Here is a 26,203-nt window from a genome sequence, read left to right as displayed (position 1 = left end):
CTGGAGTGTGACTTTGGTGCGGCTTCCGGCCTCTTAGGATGCATGCATCATTTAAACAGCATACCTCCAAAGTGACCAAAGCAGCTTTATTTTGGCCTGTCTGTTTGGGTCCCGTGTTTGCCTTCCCTTGGTCACTTTGCCAGACCCTTTTCTTTGGACGTTGTTGTTGTTGTTGTTGTTGTTGTTGTTGTGTGCCTTCAAGTTGTTTCTGACATAAGGAGAACATGTAATAGGGTTGTCTTAGCAAGATTTGTGCAGAGGAGGTTTGCCATTGTCTTCCCCTGAGGCTGAGAGCGTATGACTTGCCCAAGGCCACCCAGTGGGTTTCATGGCTGAGCAGGGAGTCAAACCCTGGTCTCCAGATACATTGTCCGATGCTCAAACCACTGTGCCTTGCTGGCTCTCTTTTCTTTGGATGCCTAAACTCTGTTTCTAAATCCTGGATTGAATTTAAGTTAATCCTACAGCAAACTTGTCATGAAGTTTCTTGGCAAAGTTTCTTCACAGCAGGTTTGCTTTTGCCTTCCTCTGGGGCTGAGAGAGTACGATTTGCCCAACGCCACTCAGGGGTTTTCCATAGGTGAGCAAGCATTTGAACCCTCCTCTCTTGGGGTCTAACACTCAAACCAATGTCCCAAGACTAAATAGCCTTTCCTAGACTACAAATCTCAGGATTCCATGGAATAGAACCATGACAATTAAAACAGTATTCATAGAATCCTAGAGTTGGAAGAGAGCCTAAGGGCCTTCCAGTCCAACCCCATCCTGCCATGCAGGAACTCTCAATCAAAGCATCCCCAACAAATGGCCATCCAGCCTCTCTTTAAAGACCTCCAAAGAAGGAGACTCCATCACTCTCCGAGGGAATGTCTTTCGTGGTTTCCAGGCCCTTCACCATTTTAGTCCCCCTCCTTTGGACACGCTCATTTCTCAATGTCCTTTTTGAATTGTGGTGCCCAGGATGTTGTTGGATTGCAGTTTCCTTCAGCCCTAACTAACACAGCCCATGGTGAGTAATACTGGGAGTTTCAGTCCAACAACATCTGGAAGGTCACATTATTCCTGCACCTGAAATAGCCCTAAATAAACTATTACCTTTAAACAAAAGGTTGGAGATGTAGACTTCAGCTCCTGGAATCTCCCAGCCAGCAGAGCTCTTCCCAACCCAAATATAAAGCAATTTTGATAAATTCTCCAAAAATGGACAGAAATGTCATCTCCCCACTATCTGCTCCAGCCAAATTCATCGTAGTTCCCAGCTTTGAAAAATAATACCTCTGGAATAAGCAAATGATAGAACCCTACTCAAGGGTCAAGTTTCAGGACCATGGACGACGCATGGGACGCATTGCATTCTTTCCACAGATTCAGTATGTAAAAAGATCTTGTCGCACCTTTGAGACTAGCTGAAAGAAAGACGTTGGCAGCATGAGTTTTCGAAGACTTAAGTCTACTCTGTTGCTTAAAGCTTTGTGTTGTCCCCATAATGATTTCAGTAACTAAGAGCTCCTGGCTTGTGGTTTCTATTCCTCCACAGGTTCTGTGTTTCAATAGGCCAGCCTTCCATCTTTTGCTCTCCAGAACTGTGGGGTTGGAAAGACCCAAAACAATACAGAGATATAAGAAAGTTGCCACATCACAGAGGTGGACCCTTGGTCAGTCTAGCTTCCTACTGTCAAACACTGATCAGTGGTGAAACTCCATGGTTTCCAAGAATGGCTTTTCTCCCAGCCCTTTCTAGCCATGCTGAGGGTTTACATGGGACCTAGAGTCATAGACTCACAGATTCAGAGTTGAATGGGGCCTCATGGGCCAGTGAGTCCATTCCATACTTTTTGCATGCATTGCAAGTACTCTCCACTGATGTGAGGTTGAAGGCTTTCATGGCTGACATTCATAGTTTTTTGTGGGTTTTTCGGACTCTGTGGCCATGTTCTAGGAGGCCTCATAGCCCAAAAAACCAGCATTCCACATTTCGCCAGCATCCTCTGAAGATGCCAGACACAATTGCTGGCGAAACGTCAAGAATAAACTCTTCTAGAACATGGCCACATCGAGATGTTGTTCTGCAGTTCAACAAAGATGCCAGTCCTCATGATTCCAAAGAATCAAGTGGAATTAAGGAAGAAATTAAGGCCTTGCCTTACCTTTAGTCAGGCCACTGATCCTTGTATTATCTCCATTGAGGTGGGCAATTTGTGGCCCTTCAGGTGTTTTTGGACTGTCAACCCTAGCTAGTGGTCAGAGTGATAAGAGTTGTACTCTAAAACCATTTGGAGAGCCACAGGTTTGGTACTCCAATCTATATTCACAGGTCATAGTTCTATAGTTTTTGCATGAGGGTGATTTCCCAGCCCTTACCACCAGATGCCAGGGACAGAAACTGGTACAATTCTGCATGCAAAAGATCCTTTACCACTGAGTAATGTGCATGCAAAAGACATCCTTTACCTTTACCTCTCATAACGTCTTCCCAGCCTGCAAAATGCTTATTCTCAAATGTGTAGAAACCGTTGTCTTGTGAGATCTGGAAATGCCTGTTCACAGAGGAAGCTGCTGTGGTATCTCTATTTGAGTTTCTGTCTTTCCCTCCAGTCAGCCTTCTGTTGGGTATGGATAGTTCTGTTAAGCACTTTGCACAAACAGTAGTTGACTAAACCAGTCATATTCAATGAATTAGCAGAACCGCCCCCCCCCCCGAGGCTGCCCATTGCATCCCTGCAAGGATCACTGCTTGGAGTAGCAATAGCAATAGAACTCTTTACATTTCTGATAGAATTCAAAGATCATAGAATCATAGACCCTGCCATGCAGGAACTCAAAATCAAAGCATCCCCGACAGATACAGCCGTGTTAGTCTGTAGATACAGTATGTAGAGAGCTCTTATAGCACCTTTGGGCTAACTGAAAGAAAGAAGTTGGCAGCATGAGCTTTCGTAGACTTCAATCTACTTTCTCAGATGCATTTGATGGAGTGGAATCCAGGGAGAGACATATATATGCCATTGGTATGTGAGGATGTCAATTGAAATTAAAAATCCCTTGTGCATGGAAATGAAGTAGCGAGTCCAGGTTTAACTTTGCATTTCTGTACTGCTTTATAGTGAACTAAGCACCCCTGAGTGGTTTACAATGTGTAAGCCAATTGCCCAGAACAAGCAGGGTACTCATTTTACTGACCTATGAAAGGATGGGAGGCTGAGTCAACCTGGAGCCTTGCCAGATCGAACTCAGAAAGACCCATACTTTTTTTTCCTTAATAATATTTATTATAATTTCACATATAGAGAAAAACATATTCGAAATAGTTATATATCTGATATGATAGCCCAGTTTAAATATTTGAAAGGAAGTCATACTGAGGAGGGAGCAAGCTTGTTTTCTGCTGCTCCAGAGAACAGGACCCGGAACAATGGATGCAAGCTGAAGGAAAAGAGGTTCCACCTCAACATTAAGAAGAACTTTCAGACAGTAAGGGCTGTTTGACAGTGGAACAAACTCCCTCGGAGTGTAGTGGAGTCTCTTTCCTTGGAGGTCTTTAAGCAGAGGCTGGATGGCCATCTGTCGGGGATGCTTTGATTTGGATTTCCTGCATGGCAGAATGGGGTTGGACTGGATGGCCCTTGCGGTCTCTTCCAACTCTATGATTCTATGATTCTATGATTAATAAGCACTTTTAACCATTTCCCACCTCCTGATCAAACTTGTCTTCAGTATCCACTTTGTAGGGATCCTCTTGGTTCTTCCTTCATTTCACTCCAATTATATTCCATTTTAACAACATGTTCCCAAACACCCAGAAGATTTTCTGTAACAAAATATCCGAATATTCTGTTCCAACTTATTCTATCATCAGTTCTATTCATAGAATCTATTATTAAGCTATTACAATAAATATTTTAATCAGTTGTTATAGCTGGTTATAATACTGTATGATCTAGTTTCCCTCATCTCCATTCAATAAAATTTTCCAAGGGTTTATTCTTAACCACAGACAATACATACTTCAAGTCACTGGGAGGGTTTTATGCCTGTTATACATTTCTGTCCTTACAATATTGCCAAACTAATTTCCAGTCTTCCTCCTTGTATTTCAGTGATCTTTCATTGACATATAAGGATTCACACTTTTGATCACAACTTGTGCTGTAAACATTTGGTTATTGTGTGTGCGATTTATTTTGTATTCCACCATGCTCCCTGTTTTCTGGCTAATTCTCGCTTGCGTTCTCTGCTCCGCTTCTCAGGGGGCTGGCTGCACTGCCCTGGTGGTGGCTGTAGTGGCAAGGAAACTGGAACTCACCAAAGCTGAGAAACACGTGCATAACTTCATGATGGACACACAACTCACCAAGCGGGTAAGTGGCTTGCCAGAGAGAGGCGAAGGCTTCCTTGAGAAAGAACCCAAATCCCTAAAGGAGGATGTGTGAGTGGAACTTGTCGAGTCCATCCCAGGAATTTAGACGAACTTCATCCAAGGGGATTAAAAGAATTAGCAGAAGTGATCTCAGAGCCACTGGCAATAATATCTGAGCATTCCTGAAGAACAAGAGAAGTCCAGAGGCTTTGATTGTGAGTTCCTGCATGGCAGAATGGGGTTGGATTGGATGGCCCTTGGGGTCACTTCCAACTCTATGCATCTATATGCTCCATCCATGTGCTCCTAGTGGACTGGAGGAGGGGAAATGTTGTCCCCATCTTCAAAAAGGGGCAAAAAAGAGAACACAAATAATTACCGTATATACTCATGTATAAGCCGACCTCATGTATAAGTCAAGAGCAGTTTTTTGATCCAAAATCATGGATTTTGATATGACCCATGGATAAGTTGAGGGTCAAACACTGGAGGATGTTACAAAAGGTTTAAAGGGGGAAAGAAAGCTCTACTTCCCTCCCTATATCTCCCTCTCTGGACCTCTTCCAAGCATCAGTCTCGGCATGGACAAGGGGAGACAAACTTCGGTGCGCACACACACTCTTCCCCTTACTAGAAGCATCTCCAAGGCTCATAGCTTGCAAAAAAGAGGACAGGCCTTTCTCTCTCTCTGCCTTTCATCCTCCAAGACTCCCAAGGATCAGGGCTTGCAAAAAAGAGGACAGACCTTTCTCTCTCTCTACCTTTCACCGCCCCCCCAGGACTCCCAAGGATCAGGGCTTGCACACTGCATGCTCCCAAGCCGACTGGAAGCTGACCGGCCATGTACACAAGTGCCAGCTTACAGGTGCTCCAGCAGCGCAGCGTTTATACATTGTACACTGCTGGAGCGCCTTAAACCTGGCTTCTGGCAGCAGCAGGGTGGAAAAGCCGGCTTTTTGGTGGCCCAAAAAGGAGTGGCTCTTTGCCACTCATTTTTCAACTGGAAAAAAAGTGGCTTGGGCTGTGCCCCCAATCTGGCTTTGGAAGGGACAGTCTGTTCCGCCCCTTAGAGAGCAATTTTGTGACCACTAAAAGTCAACAATCATCCAATCACCTTTGTTTTTCAAACAGTCAATTCACAATCTTCAATCTTTCCAAAATATTGTTAATTAATTTCTTTAATCAAAATAGAGAATTTATCAGCCTCTGCTGATTCCTTCACCTTAGATAACAACTCTTCTTTCATAGTCCTTCTTCAGCTTCTGAGCATACTGAGAACGACTGGAGAGGAGTTGCAGTAGAATAATTCAATACATGGTCACATCTGCAAAAACAGTATATGGTTTTAAACATGCTTTGGATACCTTGTGAGGGAGACGTATTTGTTTTCTCCCATTTTACTCTGTTTTGCTGTTCGTGTATCAATAAGGAATTCTATAGGCAGCTGCTGTTTACCTTACCAGTTGTAGGTAGGGAGAGATAGGAGTTTTATCACACGGGAGGCTAAGTGCCCAAAACTCATGCAGAAACTGGATTGAAATTCCAGGAATATCCCGCAAAAGTAGGATTGTTTTCAGACACATCGGTAGCATTGAGCATTAATTCGACATTAACCTGCACAGAAAGGCGACAAAATCGGAAAATCCTGAAAAGTCGATTTTGTCTACTTTCTGTGTGGGTTAATTTCAGATTAATGCTCAGCGCGTCTGAAAACGATCCCGCTTTTGTGGATTTAAATCCCCTTTCTGCATGGGATTTGGCCGATTCCCTCCCATGTGATAAACTCTGCAATTATTCTAGGACCAGCTACAGTGGAATCCTGTTCTTTCCCAGCTCAAGCTTTATTGTATTGTTTACTGCTAACAGACTACTACAACCCACCACAAAAAGTCTTGTGTTTCTCCAGCCCTCTTTCATCATCCCTCCGGTGCCAATACTGCTAAAAGTGTTCAAAGAAACTTCATTTTTAAAAGAGTTCCTCCCATGCTAATGTTTTGGTTCTCCCCCACCCTTAAATTTTATGATGGGACTTTCGAACAGCTTGCATTGGGTGATAGAACATCTTTATGATGTTGTATATCTCAAAATGACCAAAGCCACCTTTGTGTGGTCAGCCTTATTTCACTGAACTTCATGGGCTGTCCATTTTTCAGATGACGCCAAGAGCCATGATGGATGGCTGATAGGATCTGACTTGCCCCAGCACTGATTGCATTTGTGGATGTATTTATGAGTGTGTTTTCAATTTCTGCAAAGGCCTTGGCCATAAACAGTAAAAGTTGGGCTACAATTTGACGTAGCCTTCATGGGTAATAAGAGTGGATAGACTTGCTCTCTATGAATTTGTCTAGTCCATCTTTTCCCCAACCTAGGCAAGGGAAGTGAGTGGTCTCAAGTCAGAAGTGCATTAAATCTGCTCCGGGACTTAGTCGTAACTGGAATAAGCTCTGTAGCACCTTGGAAAGCTCCTTTAAAATTCAATCTGGAAGTCAGAATGGATCCATTGCCTCATAGACATCAGAGCCACCCCTCCCCTGCCTCAGGATGTGTTGGACTGCAGCTCCCATAATCCCCAGCTCAGCACAGCCATTGGTATGATGAGAAATGTAGTCCAGTTCATCTGGAGTGGACTATGATAGACAGTAGTGGTCATCTGGAGTGACCTGGAATAGGCAAAGCTGGTCTAATACAAAGGTGGGGGAACCTTTTGACCCTTTTAACAAGTTCAACTTCAAGTCACAGAAAGCCCAGCCATTGTCATGGTCAGGGAACGTGGGAATTGTAGTCCAAAGCGAAAGGTTCCCCACCTTTGACATAGTGCAGGGGTGGGAATCATGGAGCCAAATAACAAGAAAAGAGGCTCCACCTAAATGTTGGAAATAATTTATTGACTTTAAGAGCTGGTGTCCCTAGGGTTGGTGTCACTCATGGTGTCACACACACACCCCATTGACCTCCTCCCATTTCACACCATACAGAATCCTTAGTAATGCTTTTTTGCACTAACGTTCTTCGTAAATCGTAATTCCCATATACCACTGAACATAATGCTAATAGATGTGACATAAACACCTGGCAACATTAAAATTATATCTTCATATTACAATGTCATATACATAACCTAAATATATTTACACATACATAGTGAAGATTTGGTTAAAATGTAATGTTTTTAAAGAAAATGTTAAAAGAATAATTGAATAATTTAATTATTTGAATAATTAAAATATTTAAATTTCAAATTTAAAAATTCTGGGGGGTCTCCTTTCTTCGTCCTCCGAGCTTCATCTCACTGCCACCATCTCTTAGAGCATTTTAAAGAGATTCAGGCCACAATGTTTCTGCCAAAATACAGGTGTTTGAGCAGCAGTGGTGTCACCCTCCCTTAGGGTGTCACCAGGTGTGTTCCGCAGCCCCCAAGTGACACCACTGGAATAGACTGCCTTGGAGGGTGGTGGAGTCTCTTTCTTTGGAGATCTTTAAATAGAAATCAGACAGGGACCTTTCAGCAGTGATTTAGTTGTGTAGAGAAGGTTAAGAGGTGACATGATAGCCCTGTTTAAATATTTGAAGGGATGTCATATTGAGGAGGGAGCAAGCTTGTTTTCTGCTGCTCCAGAGAACAGGACTTGGAACAATGGATGCAAGCTCCAGGAAAAGAGATTCCACCTCAACATTAGGAGGAACTTCCTGACAGTCAGGGCTGTTCAACAGTGGAACACACTCCTCCCTCAGAGTGTAGTGGAGTCTCCTTCCTTAGAGGTCTTTAAGCAGAGGCTGGATGGCCATCTGTCAGGGATGCTTTGATTGAGAGTTCCTGCATGGCAGAATGGGGTTGGACTGGATGGCCCTTGTGGTCTCTTCCAACTCTAGGATTCTATGATTCTATGTATTCCTGCATGGCAGAGGGTTGGGCTGGATTGCCCTTGTGCGTACTTCAAATTCTAAGATGCCATGGTTCTGTGTGGCCCTCCCAGTGTTGTCGGACTGCACCTCTCAGCATTTCATCCTCTGGGCTTTGCTGGGACTTGCAGTCCAATTACATTGGGAGAGCCACATGATTCCGACTCCTGTTCTATCTGTGATTGTCTCCCTTGATATTAGACCGATATTGCCTGATGCATATCCACCATAGATAGCAACGATTCCAATATGATTTCACTCATTATATTTCTGAGCTAAGATAGATGTGCCATCCTTGGAGCGGAAAAGACTCTCAGAAGAACTGCACACTGATTTATTTAATTTTTAATACTTTATTTTATTTTATTATTTTGCTGTAGCTCTTGCCTTTTCCCCTGTGGCCTGCTCTCCTCCTCCCATCAGCTTCATTATCTAAATTGCTTTCTCCTTGGTCTCTCCCGATCATTTTTCCTCCCTTCCTCATAGGAGCCTTTTTTTTTAGATGAGATAGACAAAGCACAGCACAACCTGCCTCTTTGGGGCCAGTTTTGCAAGAGCTGCCAAGGTGTCGAAAAAAGTGTGAGCAGCGTTTGCTTGAAGCAGGAGGAAAACACACACATACATACACACATTCTGCATAAAAATCCAGGTAATAGGGAAGAACGCCTCTTTGGAACGGAGGTGGGATGTGTCCATCAAGGGAGCGCTGGAGCAAATTAACTTGTCTGGAGCTGTTTATTCCAAGGCCCTTCTCATGACAAGTTTCCCAACACTTTTCAATCTGTCTGAAGGTTGTGAAAATCTTTTTTCCCCTTCTGTGTGTGTTTGTCGGACGAGTGATGAGGAGACGATCTGTCTGGCAGGGTGGTGGCACCAATGCGTTAATAAGATTTTCCAGATACTGTATCTGGCCTGCAGAGCCTTTCCTGGCCAGTGTGTTTTATTTATGGATCTGTTTATTCAGCCTCATTCAAAACCTGCGTCTCAATCCTAAAGCAGGGTGTGTACCATATATTCAACCCACAATTTAGTGATGCAAATAGAACTGCAGAATAAGTGCAAGACAGGATGGGGTCAAGATCTGGCATAAAAGAGTGATCTGGTGGCAACCCATAGGAACCAAAAGTACCTACAGTCCGAAAGTATCATTTATGTCAGTCAGAAATTATCATTTTTGTATCCTGTCATTCAGAAGAACCAAGAAGGCCATCTCTTATATCGGTGATGGCGAACCTATGGCACGCGTGCCAGAGGTGGCAGTCAGAGCCCTCTCTGTGGGCACACATGCTTTCGCCCTAGCACCGAGTTTGCCAGAGTTTCTTACTAGAAAGCCAGAGGGACATGGCACTTTGCAATAAATAAGTGGGGTCTGGGTTGCTGTTTCGGCACTCGGACTATTAAAGGTTCACCATCACTATCCTATATCCTGGTCATAGAATCCAAAGATCATAAAGTTGGAAGAGACCACAAGGGCCATCCAGTCCAACGCCCTTCTGCCATGCAGGAATACACAACTAAAGCACTCCTGAAAGATGTCCATCCAACCTCAAAGATGGAAGTCCACTGTCTTCCAAGGCAGTCTGTTCTACTGTTGAACAGTTCTTACAGTCAAAAAGTTCTTCCTAATGTTTAGGTGGAATCTCTTTTCTTCCCATTTCAATCCATAGGTTCGTATCCTAGTCTTGAGTGAGAAACCAAGCTGGCACCATTGGAGTTTATCAGACAAGGGAAATTGGAAGTATAATCCAATGGCAATCCGAATGCAATCATGGGGTTTAACGTTATTGCGTGATAGACTGCCACACACAATTTCAGGCAATGGGAAGCCAGTTTGAATGCAATCATGGGGTTTCACATTATTGTGTGATGGACTGCCACACGCAAATTTGGGCAATGGCATGCTATTTTTGAGCACTGGGGAGCCAGTTCGAATGCAATGAGCATTCACGTAATTTCGCTAAACTAGCGACTTTATGTGAATGCGTTCTGGCCCCACTTTCTTTTCATTCGAAATTAAGAGAAATTCCTCCCGTTTGATAAACTCTATGTGTTGTTAACTGCCTTAGAGTTGACCTCAACTCATGGCAACCTTGTGGATGAGACATCTCCAAAGACCCCTGCCTCCCCCTACTTGGCTTACTGTATATACTCATGTATAAGGCTAGAAATTTTGGTAAAAAAATTGACCCAAAAAAACCCTGAGTCGATTTATCCACAGGTCAATTTAAGTACCATATCTTAATTCTCATTTAAAAGAAGGAACCATCCCCTGGTGAAAAGCAAGAGTACAATCTGTCCTGGAAGCACTGAGGCCCTCTACTCTCTCATCCATCCAGCCTTAAGAGTGATCAGAAAGAGCTATGTCTGCTGGAATTTGTTTTGCTTTGCTTCATCCTTTAGATCTTTTGCTATATGCCCCTAAGTTTTACCCTCGACTTATCCTCGGTTCATAGCAAAATCCATAATTCTGGCCCCAAAACTTGCCCTCGACTTATACACTTATAGTCAGGTATATACTATATGTTTTGTAGATTCATGCCTGTGAATCAGTCATTTGGTTTGCAGTCTTCCTCTCTTTCTAATATGAGGCTTGTTGTTTTTATTGTTGTATATTGTATTAACTCTGCTGTTACCCGCCTCTATCCTCAAAGTGGGATATAAATATTTATTATTATTATTATTATTATTATTATTATTATCCTACCAGCATATCTTGAAATGTAGATAGATAGATAGTCAACATCTGTATAATCCTACTGCACAGAATACTCAGCTAAAATTGGAGGCACTGAAAAAGTCCAATACAAGTGCGAAAGCCTGCAGTTCTTTGCATGTGAATTTGAACATACAGTCAGCCCTCCATATCCACGGATTCTTTATCCACGGATTCAGTCATCCAGGGCTTGGTGTGTGTGTGTGTGTGTGTGTGTGTTCCAAAAACAAACCTTAATTTTGTCATTTTATATAAGGGAGTCCATTCTACTATGCCATTTTACTTAATGGGAGTTGAGCATCCACGGATTTTGTTATCCACAGGAGGTCCTGGAACCAAACTCCAGCATATACCAAGGGCTCACTGTTTGTTCATGCACATTGGATACTCTGTACTGAGCAGGGAGTGGGAATAGATGGCTTTTAAGATGCCTGCTGGTTCTAAAATCCTATGACTCTCAGCTTACAATTCTGCACACATGTTTGGGAGGACATTCTACCAGAGAGAGAGAGAGAGAGAGAGAGAGAGACATTTGCCTTCCTGTCAACATGCATAGCGTTAGAACTGCCTGTGTGACTATAATAACATGGCGATCTGGATGAGGCATCAGTAAAGCATCACTCTGTGAGGCATTGCTCAGAAAACCAACAGCGAACAGGTGGCTGTGTGTAACTTAGCATCTGCTCCAGGCAAAATTTAACTCAATAAGCAATTGGCAAACCTAAGGCAGTTGCCTGGGGACCCATCCAAAAAGGTAACCCCCCCTCCGTCTTTCCTAGTAGTTAATTCCCCCAATTTTTTAAAAAAAATATCAAATCACTCATTTTCTTTAGGAGTGTCCAAAGGAGCCCTTGTGAGTAAGAAGAGTGATTCATAGATGTCTTTTGTGTCCATGGAGCAACCAGATGTCTTTAGTTTCACAGAACTATGGGGAACTGTGAAAGGGAACTCTGTATGTTGAAGCTTGTTCTGTATCTCTCCCTTGAAATGGAGTGAGAAAAGGTGGGTGAGGAGATCGGAGTGAAAGAGAAAAGGAGATTGGCTGTTCCTCCTACATATTGTCAAGGGAGTCCATTTCTGGATACAATGAAGGAGAGAGAATCAGTGTGAAAGAACCTGGGGTCAGTTTTCGTGGAAGAGAATTCATACAATCATAGAGTTGGAAGAGACTGCAAGGGACATCCAGTCCAACCCCATTCTGCCATGCAGGAACTCTCAATCAAAGCATCCCCGACAGATGGCCATCCAGCCTCTGTTTAAAGACCTTAGACAGAAAGAAGGCTCTGTCTTAAGTCCAGAACTGGGAAGCCTGCATCCCTCTGAGGGATGTAATTCTTGGTTAATTTCATTCTTGAAGGAAGCGACAAGTAATTTTAGCAGTTTTCTTCCTGCTGAAAACTGCAGTTATTCTTGAAGGCACAACAACAGGTTACTGCAGTAACCAATGCAATAAAACCTGAGTTGGGAAAGAATGGGAGTGGGATTGTATTCTAACCATCCTACTTTAGCCATGTGTGCCTCCTTACAACAGGTACAGTAATCTAGGATCCATTGCTGAGCATTTGTGAATAGCAAAACAGAGAGGAAAAAGGGGAAAGCAGATAAGCCGCCCTCACTAAAAATGGTATTGATATATAGGTTTGGACACCCAAATTGAAATCATAAGAAAATTGGAGATTGCGGAAAGAACATGGGTGCATTTTGCAAGGTCTCCAGAAGGCTCAGTATGCTCCTGTTTATTTATTCAAGGCTTGCATGAGCTGATTGTTTAACTTCACATATACAGTGCACCTGCGTCATACAGGGGCACGCCATAAGCAGCTTTCAGCTTACACTGAAAGACACATGCTGGAAGAGGCAATGGTGCATGCACGCATGGTATGTGGACTGCGCTGCATGCATGCACAAGCCCCATTGTTTTCAGTGGGGCTTGAGCATACATTTCCATTATGCGCAGGGGGTCCGGAACAGATCCCCCACATAAGAAAAGGGTCCACTGTACATATTGTTCTGGTGCTGAATTAAAAGTTTGTTGGAAAAATTTGCAGGAACCCATTTGTATTCCTCCCACATTCCTGCAGCCTCTGGTACCAAATTTTCTGCTAAAAAAGTAATGCCTACGAATGCATCTGCTTCATTAACTGAGATATACCTGTAGCACCATCCATCTGCTCCTTAGAGAGCTGCTCTAAATGGACAACACCGGGCGATGGTCCAAGCCAGTATAAAGCATTATCTCGGAGGGATGGCGCTCTGAGACAGGACTGCTTCTGATAGTCCTTGGCAAGAGTGAATGAAACTTGCAAATGTTTTAAATAAAGGGATAGCTGGAGCATCCAATGTAGAGATGAGATCTGCTATCACTCAATAACTGGCCATTTAGTTAAACCCAGCTCTGGTCTGGAGCCTGATTTCTGTCTGGTTGGGAGCGGACAAGGAGGAAAACCTGGCTCTCAGCTAGGCAGATAGACAGAAGGATAGGACTTGAAACCTGAAGCTGAGCTCTTATCTTTTTCTCTTGCAGATCAAAAACGCTGCCGCCAACGTTCTGCGGGAAACCTGGCTTATCTACAAACACACCAAGCTGCTAAAAAAGATTGACCACGCCAAAGTCCGGAAGCACCAGAGGAAGTTCCTCCAAGCCATTCACCAGTAAGTCAGGCTCTTTTCCCTTCTCCTTTGGCATTCTCTTCTCCATTGGCATCTTTACCCAAAAACTTGTAAGATGGCTGTGAAAGTTTAGCTGCTGGATCATGAGAGATGTGCTACCTTTCAGGGCAGTCAGTATACATTCAGTGGACCAAAGGTACAGACTCATAGAAAGGCAGAGTTGGAAGAGACTCCCAAGGGCCATTTCATCCACCACCACCCCCCCCCAAAGAAACATGCCTGAAAATATAAAAGTTTAGCTTCTGTTTTGCACCAACCCTCCCAAACATCACTTGTGGGCCAAAAATCAGCTGAAACTGATGACTAGAAGTGATACAATGCATCTCATGTGTCTGACTTAAGTACTGCTAGATGACCACTCTGTTGTTCATTTGTTCTAAATAAATAAATAAATAAATAAATAAATAAAGCAGCTAAGAAGAGTGCTGAAGGGGAGGCAGATGTTAAGTGGGGCTCACCTGTGCATTTCAGCTTGGACCCCATCCACAGGGCTGGATTTTCAGGCAACCATTCAACTTGTCAAGATTCTGGTCTGGTTGGGCTGTGGGGTTTTACAGGAAGAATCGAAAGGCAAGCAAACCAACTCAGAATAGGTGGGTGGGAGGGATGGGGCTCTCCATCTTTTCCTGCCAGCATGCCAAACGCCTCCATCAGTTGCTTTTACCCCTTTTCCAGGTTAAGAGGCGTGAAGATGGAGCAGAGAAAACTCAGCGACCAAGCCAACACCCTGGTTGATCTTTCCAAGGTAAATTATCCCTCTTAAAACCTCCCCCTGCATCGTTCTTTCTTTCCTTCCTTCTAAAGACCAGAATTAGGAGATGGAAATTGAATAATAGAATCCTAGAGTTGGAAGAGACCCCAAGGGCCATCCAGTCTAACCACATTCTGCCGTGCAGGAACTCTCAATCAAAGCATCCCCATTGACAGATGGCCATCCAGCTTCTGTTTAAAGACCTCCAAGGAGGGAGACTCCACTACACTCCGAGGGAGGAGTGTGTTCCACTGTCAAACAGCCTTTACTGTCAGAAAGTTCCTCCTAATGTTGATGTGGAATCTCTTTTCCTGGAGCTTGCATCCATTGTTCCATGTTCTATTCTCTGGAGCAGCAGAAAGCAAGCTTTCTCCATCCTCAATATGACACCCCTTCAAATACTTATCATACCACCCCTTAACCGTCTCTTCTCCAGGCTAAACATCCCCAGCTTCCTAAGTATTTCCTCATAGGGCATGGTTTCATTGGAGGTCTTTAAAAAGAGGCTGCATGGCCATCTGTCAGTGGTGCTTTGATTGTGAGTTCCTGCATGGCAGAATGAGGTTGGACTGGATGACCCTTGGGGTCTCTTCCAAGTCTACGATTCTATGATTTTATGATTCAAAGGCATTGAATCTGCAAACCCCAGAATTCCATAAATTGATACCACTGCAGTCAAAATAGAAGCATGATACTACATGGTTTCTGGCTGCTGTTATGCATCCAAATCAAAAGACATCAAGAAAGGTGGTATTGCAGGATACTGTCTTCTGCAACACTCCAAAAAATAAACAGGTATGTTGTGGGGAAGAAACTGACTACACACTGTGTTTATCTCAGAACAGCCTGGGGCTGCTTTATCTGAGACACAATCACGCAGGGGAACACCAGCCCAGACCAGTGACTCTTGGCCATATTGTCTCCAAACCTGCTTCCCCAAGCAATTTTACTTATTTATATATTGCATTATAATAGCTTTCAGCCAAAGTAAGGCAAATAGAAATTCCCCTTTTACAGAACAAGTTATTTTAAAGTTCAGCTAGCCTAGCATTACTGCAAAAACTGTCAGCAGTTTCGAAAGCCAAGCAAAACGTCTTATTTCAGGCAAAGCACTCCATGTCAATGGTGTGGGTTTTTTTTAATGCTCACACATGTTTATCTTCTAGGTCTATAAGATCCTGGACTCTTACGCTACTGGAGAAATTGATTGTCATTTTTATTGTTGTAATCTGCTTTGATTCCTTGACAAAAAGCGGAAGGAGAAGGGAGTGGTGGTGGGGAAGGGGATGAGGGCCAGCAGTTCTTCTCTACCTCCGAGGCCTGGACCAGGGGAGATGGACTGGAGGGAGGGCTTGGCTTCTTAATGGATGAGTAATCTTCTTCCAGGGAGGAAGTGATGGGAAATAGCATGGCTTGGATGATTCTAACTTTAGTGCTCAATTGTATATCTTTACACTTTTAGGTCTTGTCTAGTTCTTTCATGGCTGCTCTTCCCATTCCTAGTCTTATTCTGATTTCTTGACTGCAGTCCCCATTCTGATGAATGTTTGATCCAAGGTCCAAGAAGTTTTTTAACAATATCGATTGCCTCATTTTCTAGTTTGAAGTTATGTAGGTCCACTCTGGTCACTATTTTTGTTTTCTTTATGTTCGGCAGCAAGCCTACCTTTGCACTTTCTTCCTTGACCTTCCTTGGTAATTGTTCCAAGGTCCATGATGTTTTCTGCTAGTAATATGGTGTCATCTGCATATCTTAGATTGTTGAGGTTCCTTCCTTCTCTCTTCTATCCTCCTTCTTCTGAGTCTAATTCTGCTCTTCATAGGATATTTTTCAGCATCAAAGTTGAACAGGTAGGGTGATAAAGTGCAACTGTGCCTGGCCCTTTTGCCAATTGGGAACCATTCTCATTTTCCATATTCTGTTATAACAGTGGCCTCTTGTCCTAAGTGCAGATTTTTCATCAGGACTATCAAATGTAGTGGCACTTCCATCTCTTTCGGAGCATTCCATTGCTTTTTGTAATCAATACAGTAAAAGGCTTTGCTCTCATCTATAAAGCACATGCTGATTTTCTTTTAGAACGGTGTTTTACCAGTATCCAAAGCTAACTTAAAAGTAGTGCTGTTTGCTTGCTTTTAAATCATCTGTATATGCTTATGTATATGTATATCGGTTATAGAGATTCAGAATCCCCACCACTTTAAAAGAGAAGTGATAACAGATGAAAATAATGTGAAAAGTAAATCACTCAAACCATCCATAACGTTGTTGCTTAACATTTAAAATAACAGGTTGTTAAACCATTGTCCAAGAAGATGCATACAATTGATCCTCTGTTTGTATGTGTTTTACAGCCATTGATTGAAAATGTTCCAAAAAATAATTCCCAAAAAGCCAACCTTGCTTTTGGGATATTCACCACTGTATATAAGAGACACCTTTCTGCTATACTATTGTAGGTATATATGGGACTTGAGCATCCATAGATTTTGGTATCTTGAAACCAAAGTCCAGTGGATACAGAGGGCCTCCTGTGCTGTATAATAACCATTTTAGGGGCAAAGGATTCAGTTTTGACCAGTTATCTCCAAACTCTGGGTGAGGTGGATGGGGCGTTTGGGAGGATTCAGGGATCTGGTGGATCCCATATGGGGTTCCCTGAGCCTTGGGTTGCCAGGCAACCTTGCAGAAGGAAGCAGTCAAGATTTTCCGCCTCCTCCTCTCTCCGTCTTTCTCTGATCAGACCTTGCTGAGGATGGCGATAATAATGAAGGGGAAGCAACATGCATTTACTGAACTGTACTCTCTTGTTTGCTTCCGTTGCATTTGAAACCTCTGCTTTACTTTGTCTCTGCGTGGAAAAGGAGGGAGTGTTTTTGCTTTCCAAATAACCTTGTCAAGCACAACTTGAAGCTTTGAGGCGGAAGCTTTTAGGCCACATCCCTTTAGGACCCCAACTGAGAAAGCTGGGAAGTCCTGATGTTGCATTCATTGCCTCTTAAAGCAGACATGACTGGGGTGGTTGTGGAAAGTGGGTTCAACACTTCCAATTTGATCAGGCTTACTTAACCTTTTAACCCTCCCCCTCATCTCTATGGTTTTCTGCATCTAAATATATAGCGATGTCGGCTATACTGCAAAGTGCAATAACATCCAGAATCCACAAGACAGCGATACGTTTTTTGGACCAACCAGAATGCACCAAATTGCACCAAATCCATGGTGCAAGCTTTTGAAGCTCCACCAGCTTTTCATAAGGTAAAGGTGTTAAAAATCATACAGGAGAAAGGAAATTATGATGATATTAGATTCACCCAAGGGACAAAGACAACCTGGACCTAAAAGAAAAACCCAAATTATCTTTGAGTTGTGAATTGAATTTTATTTCCTGGACTTTATGACTCTGTCTCCCAGTATCCACAGGGCCAGAATATTCTGCCTGCTTGGATAGCTCTCCATACTGAAAACAACATCTTGACCAAATGCAGGACTGTGATTCTAACATCATCATAATTTCCTTTCTCCTGTATTAACACCGGGGAAGCTTCGAAAGCTTGCAGCATGCATTTTGTGCATTTTGGTTGTCACAATTAAGGTGTCACTGTTGTGTGGATTTTGGATGTTATTGTACTTACATCTAAATATGTTAGACTGATTTTATTATATCTCACCCTGACATCTGTGGATAGAAGGAAGTATATCAATATGTTAATGCATAAATTAAATGAATTTCATTTTGGGGCATCATGATTTGGGGCAAAATGTGGCCCTCGTGAGGTTCCCGTTTGGCCCTCTAATGGCTACACCAAGTTCCCTGTTCCATCATAATTGGGCGGCTTCTCAGCTTTTATAAAGCTTTTCTCTGCCCCTTCTAAAATATTCACAAAAACCCACCAGGGATACCTTTATTGTCCAACCCAAATGCACAATATACTTGTTGCAAGCTTTTGAAGCTCCATGGGCTTCTTCATCAGGCAAGATGTTATAATCCAAACAGGAGAGGGGAAAGCAATTGGAGATGTTAGTCAGATGCCTGCATGTTGTTTCAGTCCATAGTAAAGATAGTACGCTGGGGAGGATATCTTTTGCAGGCTTCTAAAATATTGAAATGCTTTTTCCCAAGGCTTTTCCAAGACACAAGCAATAAGAGCTTCTAGCTAGAATGCATTTTGGTGCCTGCCCCTTTTGCCTTTGGCCCCACTACCAGGGTTGGACTGCAACTCTGGAGACCAGGGTTCGAATCCCAGGTCAGTCATAAAACCCGCTGGGCGATCTTGGGCATGTCGCTCGCTCTCAGCCTCAGGGGAAGGCAATGGCAAACCTCCTCTGAACAAATCTTGCCAAGAAAAGCCTTCAATATCAAGGCTCCAGTCATAGAATCATAGAATCATAGAGTTGGAAGAGACCACAAGGGCCATCTAGTCAAACCCCCTGCCATGCAGGAAATCCAAATCAAAGCATCCCTGACAGATGGCCATCCAGCCTCCGTTTGAAGACCTCCAAGGAGGGAGTCCTGCTCTACCAAGTCCTAGCAGCTGACTTGCTCTCTCAATTTCTGACAGCTGATATAAAGGAAAAATAAATCTCCAGCAACCAGTTCCTTTTCCGATCCCATGGCTGCTTAACCTCCCTCCCTCCATGCCTTTGCCCTCAGTACCTGCAGTGCTTAATGTTGCATTTCTTTTCTCAGGAGGTCTTTATTATTATTATTCTCCTTTTCTACAAAGGCAAATTTCCTTGGCAGGCATTGTAATATGTTCTGTGCTTATTAAACCCCTTGCTTCTATTCAGGCTTGCATAACGTTTCTGAACACACACACACCCTTCTCCATTCGCACTCCTTTTTTTTCCTTCAACCTTTTACAAAAACATTCACTCTTTTCCCTTTCTGGTATTCGTCTCCATTTGGGTTTTTCTCGGGACCAAGCAGTTATGTCAGATCGAAGGCTAGCTGTGTCTTGGGAAATCATTTCGGGAGAACAAAACACTGCAAAACATTGCTTGAATGTCTGTTCTGTCCCATAAAACCTGTTTTTCTAATGCTTTCTCCTTCTCTCCCAGACAGATATTGCTGATCAGAGTTTTATCCTTTCAATGTAATTTTTGAAAAGTTTCTGCTCTTCATGTTTTTTTGGGGGGTGCTAATTTCCAGAACGGAAAGTTCAAACCATTTGATCTCGAAGCTTGTAGAAACTGCCTTAGTCATTTAGCTAGTATATTGGGGGTAAAATACTCTCCGTATGCTCAGAAGCAATTCTTTATACATTGGGCAAGGAGGATGAGGCTGGGCCTGGCAATGCGGTCCTTGTGACAGGGGCTTAAAATAAATGGATCCCTGCTCATAAACAACCAGCCCAATTGAGTGGTTCTCCCACCTTTTAATTTTCACTTCTTGGCCTTATGCTTCTACTTTCTTTTCAGTCTGAGAAACCGTTGCACAGACAAGGGAACCGAGTGTGAAATTTTGCATCCTGAGAATTTGGGCTTTTGAAGAAAATTAATGCAGGTCTTCTAGCTCTTACAAAAGCAGAGACAAGTGTGAAACTGTTAATACCCAGCCGTTGTTCCTGAGCTTTAAAAAATGTTTTGGTGGAGAATACAGTGGACGATATCACATGGGAGGAAGGTCTCCCAATTTGGGGGGGAAAGAAAGTAGGGCCAGTTCGAAAATGGACACTATCACGCGAACGGTTGTCAAACGCACAGAAGAACACAGCGCCCACCCCAAAGCCAAAGTAGTGTGAATGCAAAAGAAGTTATCATATAAGTACATACCCTTCATAGTCTAGAGTTCGAATTAGCATCCCTGCATATGCGCAGTGAGGGCAGAATCGAATCGTGACCTTCGTTTTGCCTTGTTTCACGTTATTTATTCATTCATAACCCTTTATTTCACATTATTTAGGCAATTCACGTTATTTAGTACTTCATAATCCTTTATTTCATGTTATTTAGGCAATGCACTTTATTTGTGCTTTCATTACCCCTCATGTCACGTTATTTAGGCAATGCGCCAACTCAAAATCAGTCCAAAGCAACCTTGTGCTTGGTTTGAGCATTGGGCTATGGCTCTAGAAGGCAAGGATGGAATCCTACTGGGTGATCTGGTGCAAGTCACACTCTCTCAGCCTCCTCAGAAAATGGCAATGGCAAACCCCACCTGAATCAATCTGCCAAGAGAACCCAAAAAGCGGTGTGTGTGTGTGTATGTGTGTGACTGTGTCTGTGCCTTTAAGTCTCCAGCTATGGGGGGAATGGAGGGAGAGAAGGAGTCCCTCCATTTGGGAGAGCTTGGCTGCAGTGAGGTTGTGGGGGGCCTGGGTCCTCTTCGGTTCTAACCTGGGAGTCCATTGGGAGTCCCATTGAAGGCAATGGAGGAGGAGGAGGGGGAAAGGGAAAGGGAAGCTGGGCAGGAAGCAGAGCTGGCAACTACGGCTACATCTACGCTGGAGAAATAACCCAGTGTGGCACCGCTTTAACTCTTTGTGGCTCAAGGCTATGGAATTCTGGGAGTTTGAGTTGGTTGTGAGCCCAGACAGAGCAATGCCCCTGAGGGGAGGAAAACAGACCCCCATTCCCTAGGCTGCCCCTCTCCATCCTCCAAAAGAGGAGGAATGAAGGAAGAAGAAGAACACTTTGGAGCTAATAAAAAGGGTGGGGGGTATCTCTCTTTTTGAAGCCCCCTGGAGGGAGGGAGGAAGGCAGGCAGGCAGGCAAAAATGTCTCGGAGGGGCACAAGGGGCCAGGAGGAGGGCAAGCCCCAAGCCCACCATTTTGGGCAGAGAGAGAGAGCTTTCAGGGCACCTCATGGAGAGCCACTCTTTCCTGTTAAAAACAGCTGTTTTTCCTCCCGGGGAAGACCTAGGAGCCCCGGAAGCCAAAACAAAACAGAGGATCATGGGAATTGGTGCGGGTGGGGGGGATACCACGGCCACAGCAGACATGCATATCACACCAAACGACATCGCATTGAATGAGAAGTAGCCTGAGCATAGGATTTGTATATTCCCTAGTTCACCGAATTTACTTGAGTGTGGATTGATGCATGATTGCGTTCAGAGTGCGTTCAAAATGCCAGCAGGTTCTTTTTGGTGTGCGTGGCGGACACCATGAGTGCACCATTGGCACTCTCTCATGTGTCAGTGATGCAAGCCTGGTGCTACAATGTGCAGACGCTGCGCCATGCTTGCATCATCATGGCGGCCCCTATGTGGATGGGGCCGAGCCATGATGGTGCCGCCGACCTGCGCTAGGGTTTGGAAGCGTGCAGATACTCCACACTCCTGAGTCCTAATTTTAGCCCCAGGCTGCCACAAATTGGCAATCTGTACCAGGCCAGAGACAGCAGGGATGTACCTGTGAGAGAACCAGGTTCTGTTGGACTACAGTTTCCAGCCTCCCCAGTCATTGGTCATGCTGTCAAGGGCTGGTGGAAGATGGCGTCCAACAATACCACCTGGCCTTCTTGGGCCATCGGAGCCCCTGTGGAGAAGGCACATCAGATATCCCAAATTCCTTGGAGCAATTCATACTGATAGCCATACTCATAGAAATCTGATAGATAATCAATAAGTGAGGTTGGAGATGTTGGGAAGAAAGCTATGTACGTGCAGCAGAGATGGGAACATTCTTTGCAGAAGCAAAATTTATGAGTCCCAGACTTTATGAGTCCCCTTTTCACTAATATTTCTTTCTAATAAAAAGGGGGAAATGGCCAAAGATTCCCTGAAACACTTTCCCCCCTCCCCAAACACACACAATGTCTTGGAAATAAAAATGTTTCCTCCCTGAAAAGGGGGGGGGGGGAGGCCTTTTTGAGTCTCAGTTTAGGGGAAAGAGTGGGATACAAATAAATATAAACATCAGGTCAGTTTATGGGGTGAAGCCTATTTCAAAAACAGTAAGTGAACCAGAACTGACTTCTGCTCACTTCCTCCAATGCATTTTTTCCTTGTTTATGGGGTAGAGCAAGGTTGTGTAACTGTGGAAGGCTTGGGGGCTGCATTAGCTCTCTGGGGCACCTTGGAAGGGTATACCGTTTCTAGGGGGGGGGGAATCATTTATTGCTCCCAAACACTTTCTAAGGGACATGGGGGTTGTGTTTTTGGCCCTTCTTGGACCTCTATAAGGCATTTTGAATGGGAAAGGATCCCTGGTAGTGCAGTGGTTAAATGCCGGTTGTGCAGCCACAACGTTGTGAGTTTGTTCCCAGGGCTCCAAGGTTGACTCAGTCATCCATCCTTCTTGTAGGTCAGTAAAATGAGTGCCCAGTTTGTTGGGGGCAATTGGCTTGCACATTGTAAATCAGTTAGAGTGTGCTTAGCACTATAAAGTGTTGTAGAAATGTTATTGCTATTACTAAAAAAAATTGGGGGGGGGGGGAAATTTCCAGAAAATTTCCAGGGGGTTCCAAACATGCTAGAAATGCCCCCACACTCACACCCTCCAGAGATCATTTTTGGGCATTTTAAAACATTAAAGAAAAATAAAATAAAATACAGTTAGCTGGCCCCTTTTCAGCATGTCAATGGGGATGCTTTGATTGAGAGATCCTGCATGACAGAATGGGGTTGGACTGGATGGCCCTTGTGGTCTCTTCCAACTCTATCATTCTATGATTTTGTTTTATTCGGGAGGCTACCCTGGGCAGTACTTTGCCCACCACCAGGTTAGAGGAAATGCCCTATGAGGTGAGACTTAGGGAGCTGGGGATGTTTAGCCTGCAGAAGAGAAGGTTAAGAGGCGATATGATAGCCCTGTTTAAATACTTGAAGGGATGTCATGCTGAGGAGGGAGCAAACTTGTTTTCTGCTGCTCCAGAGACTAGGACTCAGAGCAATGGATGCAAACTAGAGGAAAAGAGATTCCACCTAAACATTAAGAGTAACCTACTGATAGTAAGAGCTGTTCAACAGTGGAACACACTCCTTCCTCAGACACTGGTGGAGTCTCCCTCCTTGGGAGGTCTTTAAACAGAGGCTGGATGGCCATCTGATGGGGATACTTTGATTGAGAGTTCCTGCATGGCAGGGAGTTGAACTGGATGGCCCTTGGGGTCTCTTCCAACTCTATGATTCTATGATGCCCAAGCAGCCAGGTTCTCTGCTTCCCTTTCTCCTCCACAGATGCAGAACGTCATGTACGACCTCATCACAGAGCTGAATGACCGGAGCGAAGACCTGGAGAAGCAGATTGGGGGTCTGGAGGCCAAACTGGAGCAGCTGTCCACGAGCTTCAACTCCCTGCCTTTGTTGATCACGGACGCTTTGCGCCAGCAGCAGCAGCAGTTCCTTGCCACCATCCTCGAGGCCCGGGGGGTGAGCATGGGCATGGGTGCCCCCCAGACGCCGCTCTCGGACAGCCCCCTTGGAGTCAGCTCCACCTCTTTTCCCACCCCGTATACCAGCTCAAGTAGTTGTTGAACCGTAGCCGGTGGTGCCAAACCGCACGGGGGCCGGGCGGGTAGGGAGTCTTTTTTTAAATACACACAAAAATCCACTCAAGGGCAATTCGATCCCAGCCCCAGAGGGTGCTGAGAAACCAGGCATGTGGGCTTTGCCTGGGACCTGGAGCACTGCGCCCTCGGTTTTGGTGCCTCTGCACAAGGCGGATGGTGGGGAAGGCGGAGTACCAGAACAGGACGGGGAATGGGTGTTTTCGACAGAGCCCCCCGCCACGTTGGTTCGGTGGACTATTGGATATCCACGTTCAATCTCAGGTCTTCAAATTGAAAACAAAGCCAACCCTGGGGCGCTGACGTGACGGAGCTGGGGGGTGGGTCAGGGCAGGGTGGGACCATTCCACTGTGTGGACCCCGAAGCCACAGGCGACGGGGTTGTTTATCTCCTTCTTTCCTTCCCTCTCTCCCTTCTTCCTTCCTTTGGTTTCCTTCTTCTCCGTTCATTTCATGTCTCAGTGGTGAAAGTCAATAAGAAGAAGAAAGTCAGAGTGGGCGCTTGTCCCCTTTTCCTTCTCTGCAACCTCCCGCACCCTCCCAGCCAGCCATTGGGATATCACTCCAAGGTTCCCTAGCATTCTTCATCAAGAGCCGGTTGCAAGAGTTTCCATCAGAGTGAGTCCTTCTTGGAGGTGTTTTTGTTTTTGTTTTTGCAGAAGCATAATGATGTCATCTTTGAGGCCTCCAGAAAAGCTTGGAGGATTATGGAACTCCATCCTCTACCTGAGAGGCCATTCCTAGTTGGAGGTTTTTGGTATCAAAGCAATGAGTCACTCGAGGAGATGGAGAATCAGCAAGTGCCCTGGTGTAGCCAGCTGTTGAAAAAAGAGTCCCGTGGTCCAAGCATCCCCGAGTGAGCTGGAGTGTTGGTCCTTCCAAAGAGAATATTCACAGAGATGTTTACTTGGACTCATGGTGCCCCGAGAAGATGGAGTCTGCGAACCTACAAGTAAATCACCTGGAACCCTATCAGCTCGCCAGTGGTGCTCTGAAACCATATTTCAAAAACTGAGTCTTCATCGTGACTGATGAATATTCCTTTTCTCTACCAGCCCTCATCTCCAAATGCACTGAGGGTTCCTCTCTGCTTTCCTGGAGCCTGTATTGCACTGTACCTGGATTCCCAAAGGCCTTTCTGTCCTACAAACGTATAGCTCATTTTAATCAGGTTTATCCATTTTTTATTTTTATGTTTTACTCTTAGGCTTCCCTCTACTCAAAAGCATCCTGGGAATTATAGGTTTGAAGAGCAAACCCTGGAGAAATAGGCTGCTGCTGTAGTGCAGGCAATCCTAGGGATTCTTTGATACTTATATTGGTCTGGGACTGGTTTAAATTTGCAATACTTGGATCTGCCCCAAGTATTCTTAGGGTTCTCTTGGTACAAGGAGCCAGGAAAGGCACCAGAGGTGCACAAGAAGTAACAAAATTGCTCTCTAGAGGGTATTGGGGGTATTTGGGGCCAAGCCATTTTATTGGGGTGGGATTCGGTCCCCCCCCCCCAATATCTCCATTCAGCTTCCCAATCCTTGACTGCCCCTGTCCCATTAGATGCATTTTTAAAAAATTAAATGAAAGCTGAGATACTCAGGAAGCTTAGTGTATGCCAAATAACAGTTTTTCCTGTTCATCATGCCATAGTCACAACTTCAGTGCATGCAGACACCCCAATCTCTCTCTCTCTCTCAAACACACACACCTAGCTACCATGTACGCCAGGCAACATGGCCTCTGCTTGTGTTTGTAAGGGACTAGCCATGATGGTTATAGGGTATTTAAAGGTGTCTGTGGCACAAAGTGCCCTGGGGACCCTGAGAGTAGGAGAGTAGGAAACTTGCAATGACAGAAAAACCAAACAGACCCCCAAAATGGAGGCAGAGATCAGTGGCTAGAGCACATGCTTTCCATGCAGAGGTCCTGACTCCCAAGGCCACTGCCTGAGACCCAAGAAAGCATCTGCCATACAAGTTGAGCTGGAACTAAATGAATTGCTGTCCCATTGCTGATGGTATGAAATACAGGGAGAGACAATCCTAACAACATCTGCAAGGCTGTACTTTACCCATTCCTGGCCTATTCCTTCCTTCAGGACTATGTGCAAAATCTCTTGCTTCACTCCAGTGTGGGTTAGGGCTAGGCTCTGTGGCTTCATCCCTGAGACACCTCACTTCCCCTCTCCTTCTGCAGAAGTGCCTTTTCCCCTGGCAGTTCAGCCTTTGCCAAAAGCCTGGGAGATTTTTCTTTTTAGCCCCTTGGGTTCTCCCTTCTCCTTACCACCTTTGAGAGTGGCAGAGCAACTCCTTTTTGGAATCTCAGCTCCCCCTTTTGCAAATCTGAGCCATGTGCCCCCC

General features: G+C 44.5%; 1 protein-coding gene across 1 annotated transcript in view; it reads left to right on the top strand.

The window, feature by feature from the left end:
* The window catches only part of KCNN3 (potassium calcium-activated channel subfamily N member 3), a 125,655-nt gene extending 100,311 nt beyond the window's left edge, over window positions 1–25,344 (top strand). The window contains exons 5-8 of the mRNA XM_089483658.1: window positions 4,248–4,358; window positions 13,498–13,625; window positions 14,319–14,388; window positions 23,521–25,344. Coding sequence (XP_089339784.1) covers window positions 4,248–4,358; window positions 13,498–13,625; window positions 14,319–14,388; window positions 23,521–23,817 — 606 coding nt within the window. The 3' untranslated portion in view covers window positions 23,818–25,344. The remainder of the gene's footprint in view (window positions 1–4,247; window positions 4,359–13,497; window positions 13,626–14,318; window positions 14,389–23,520) is intronic.
* Window positions 25,345–26,203: the final 859 nt, after the last annotated feature.

This window comes from Sceloporus occidentalis, unplaced genomic scaffold (assembly GCF_023333645.1).
Source record: "Sceloporus occidentalis isolate IW3139 unplaced genomic scaffold, rSceOcc1.0.p SCAF_20, whole genome shotgun sequence".
Classification (NCBI taxonomy): Eukaryota; Metazoa; Chordata; class Lepidosauria; order Squamata; family Phrynosomatidae; genus Sceloporus; species Sceloporus occidentalis.
The sequence above is the reverse complement of the archived record's forward strand: the minus strand, read 5'-3'. Positions and strand labels throughout refer to the sequence as shown.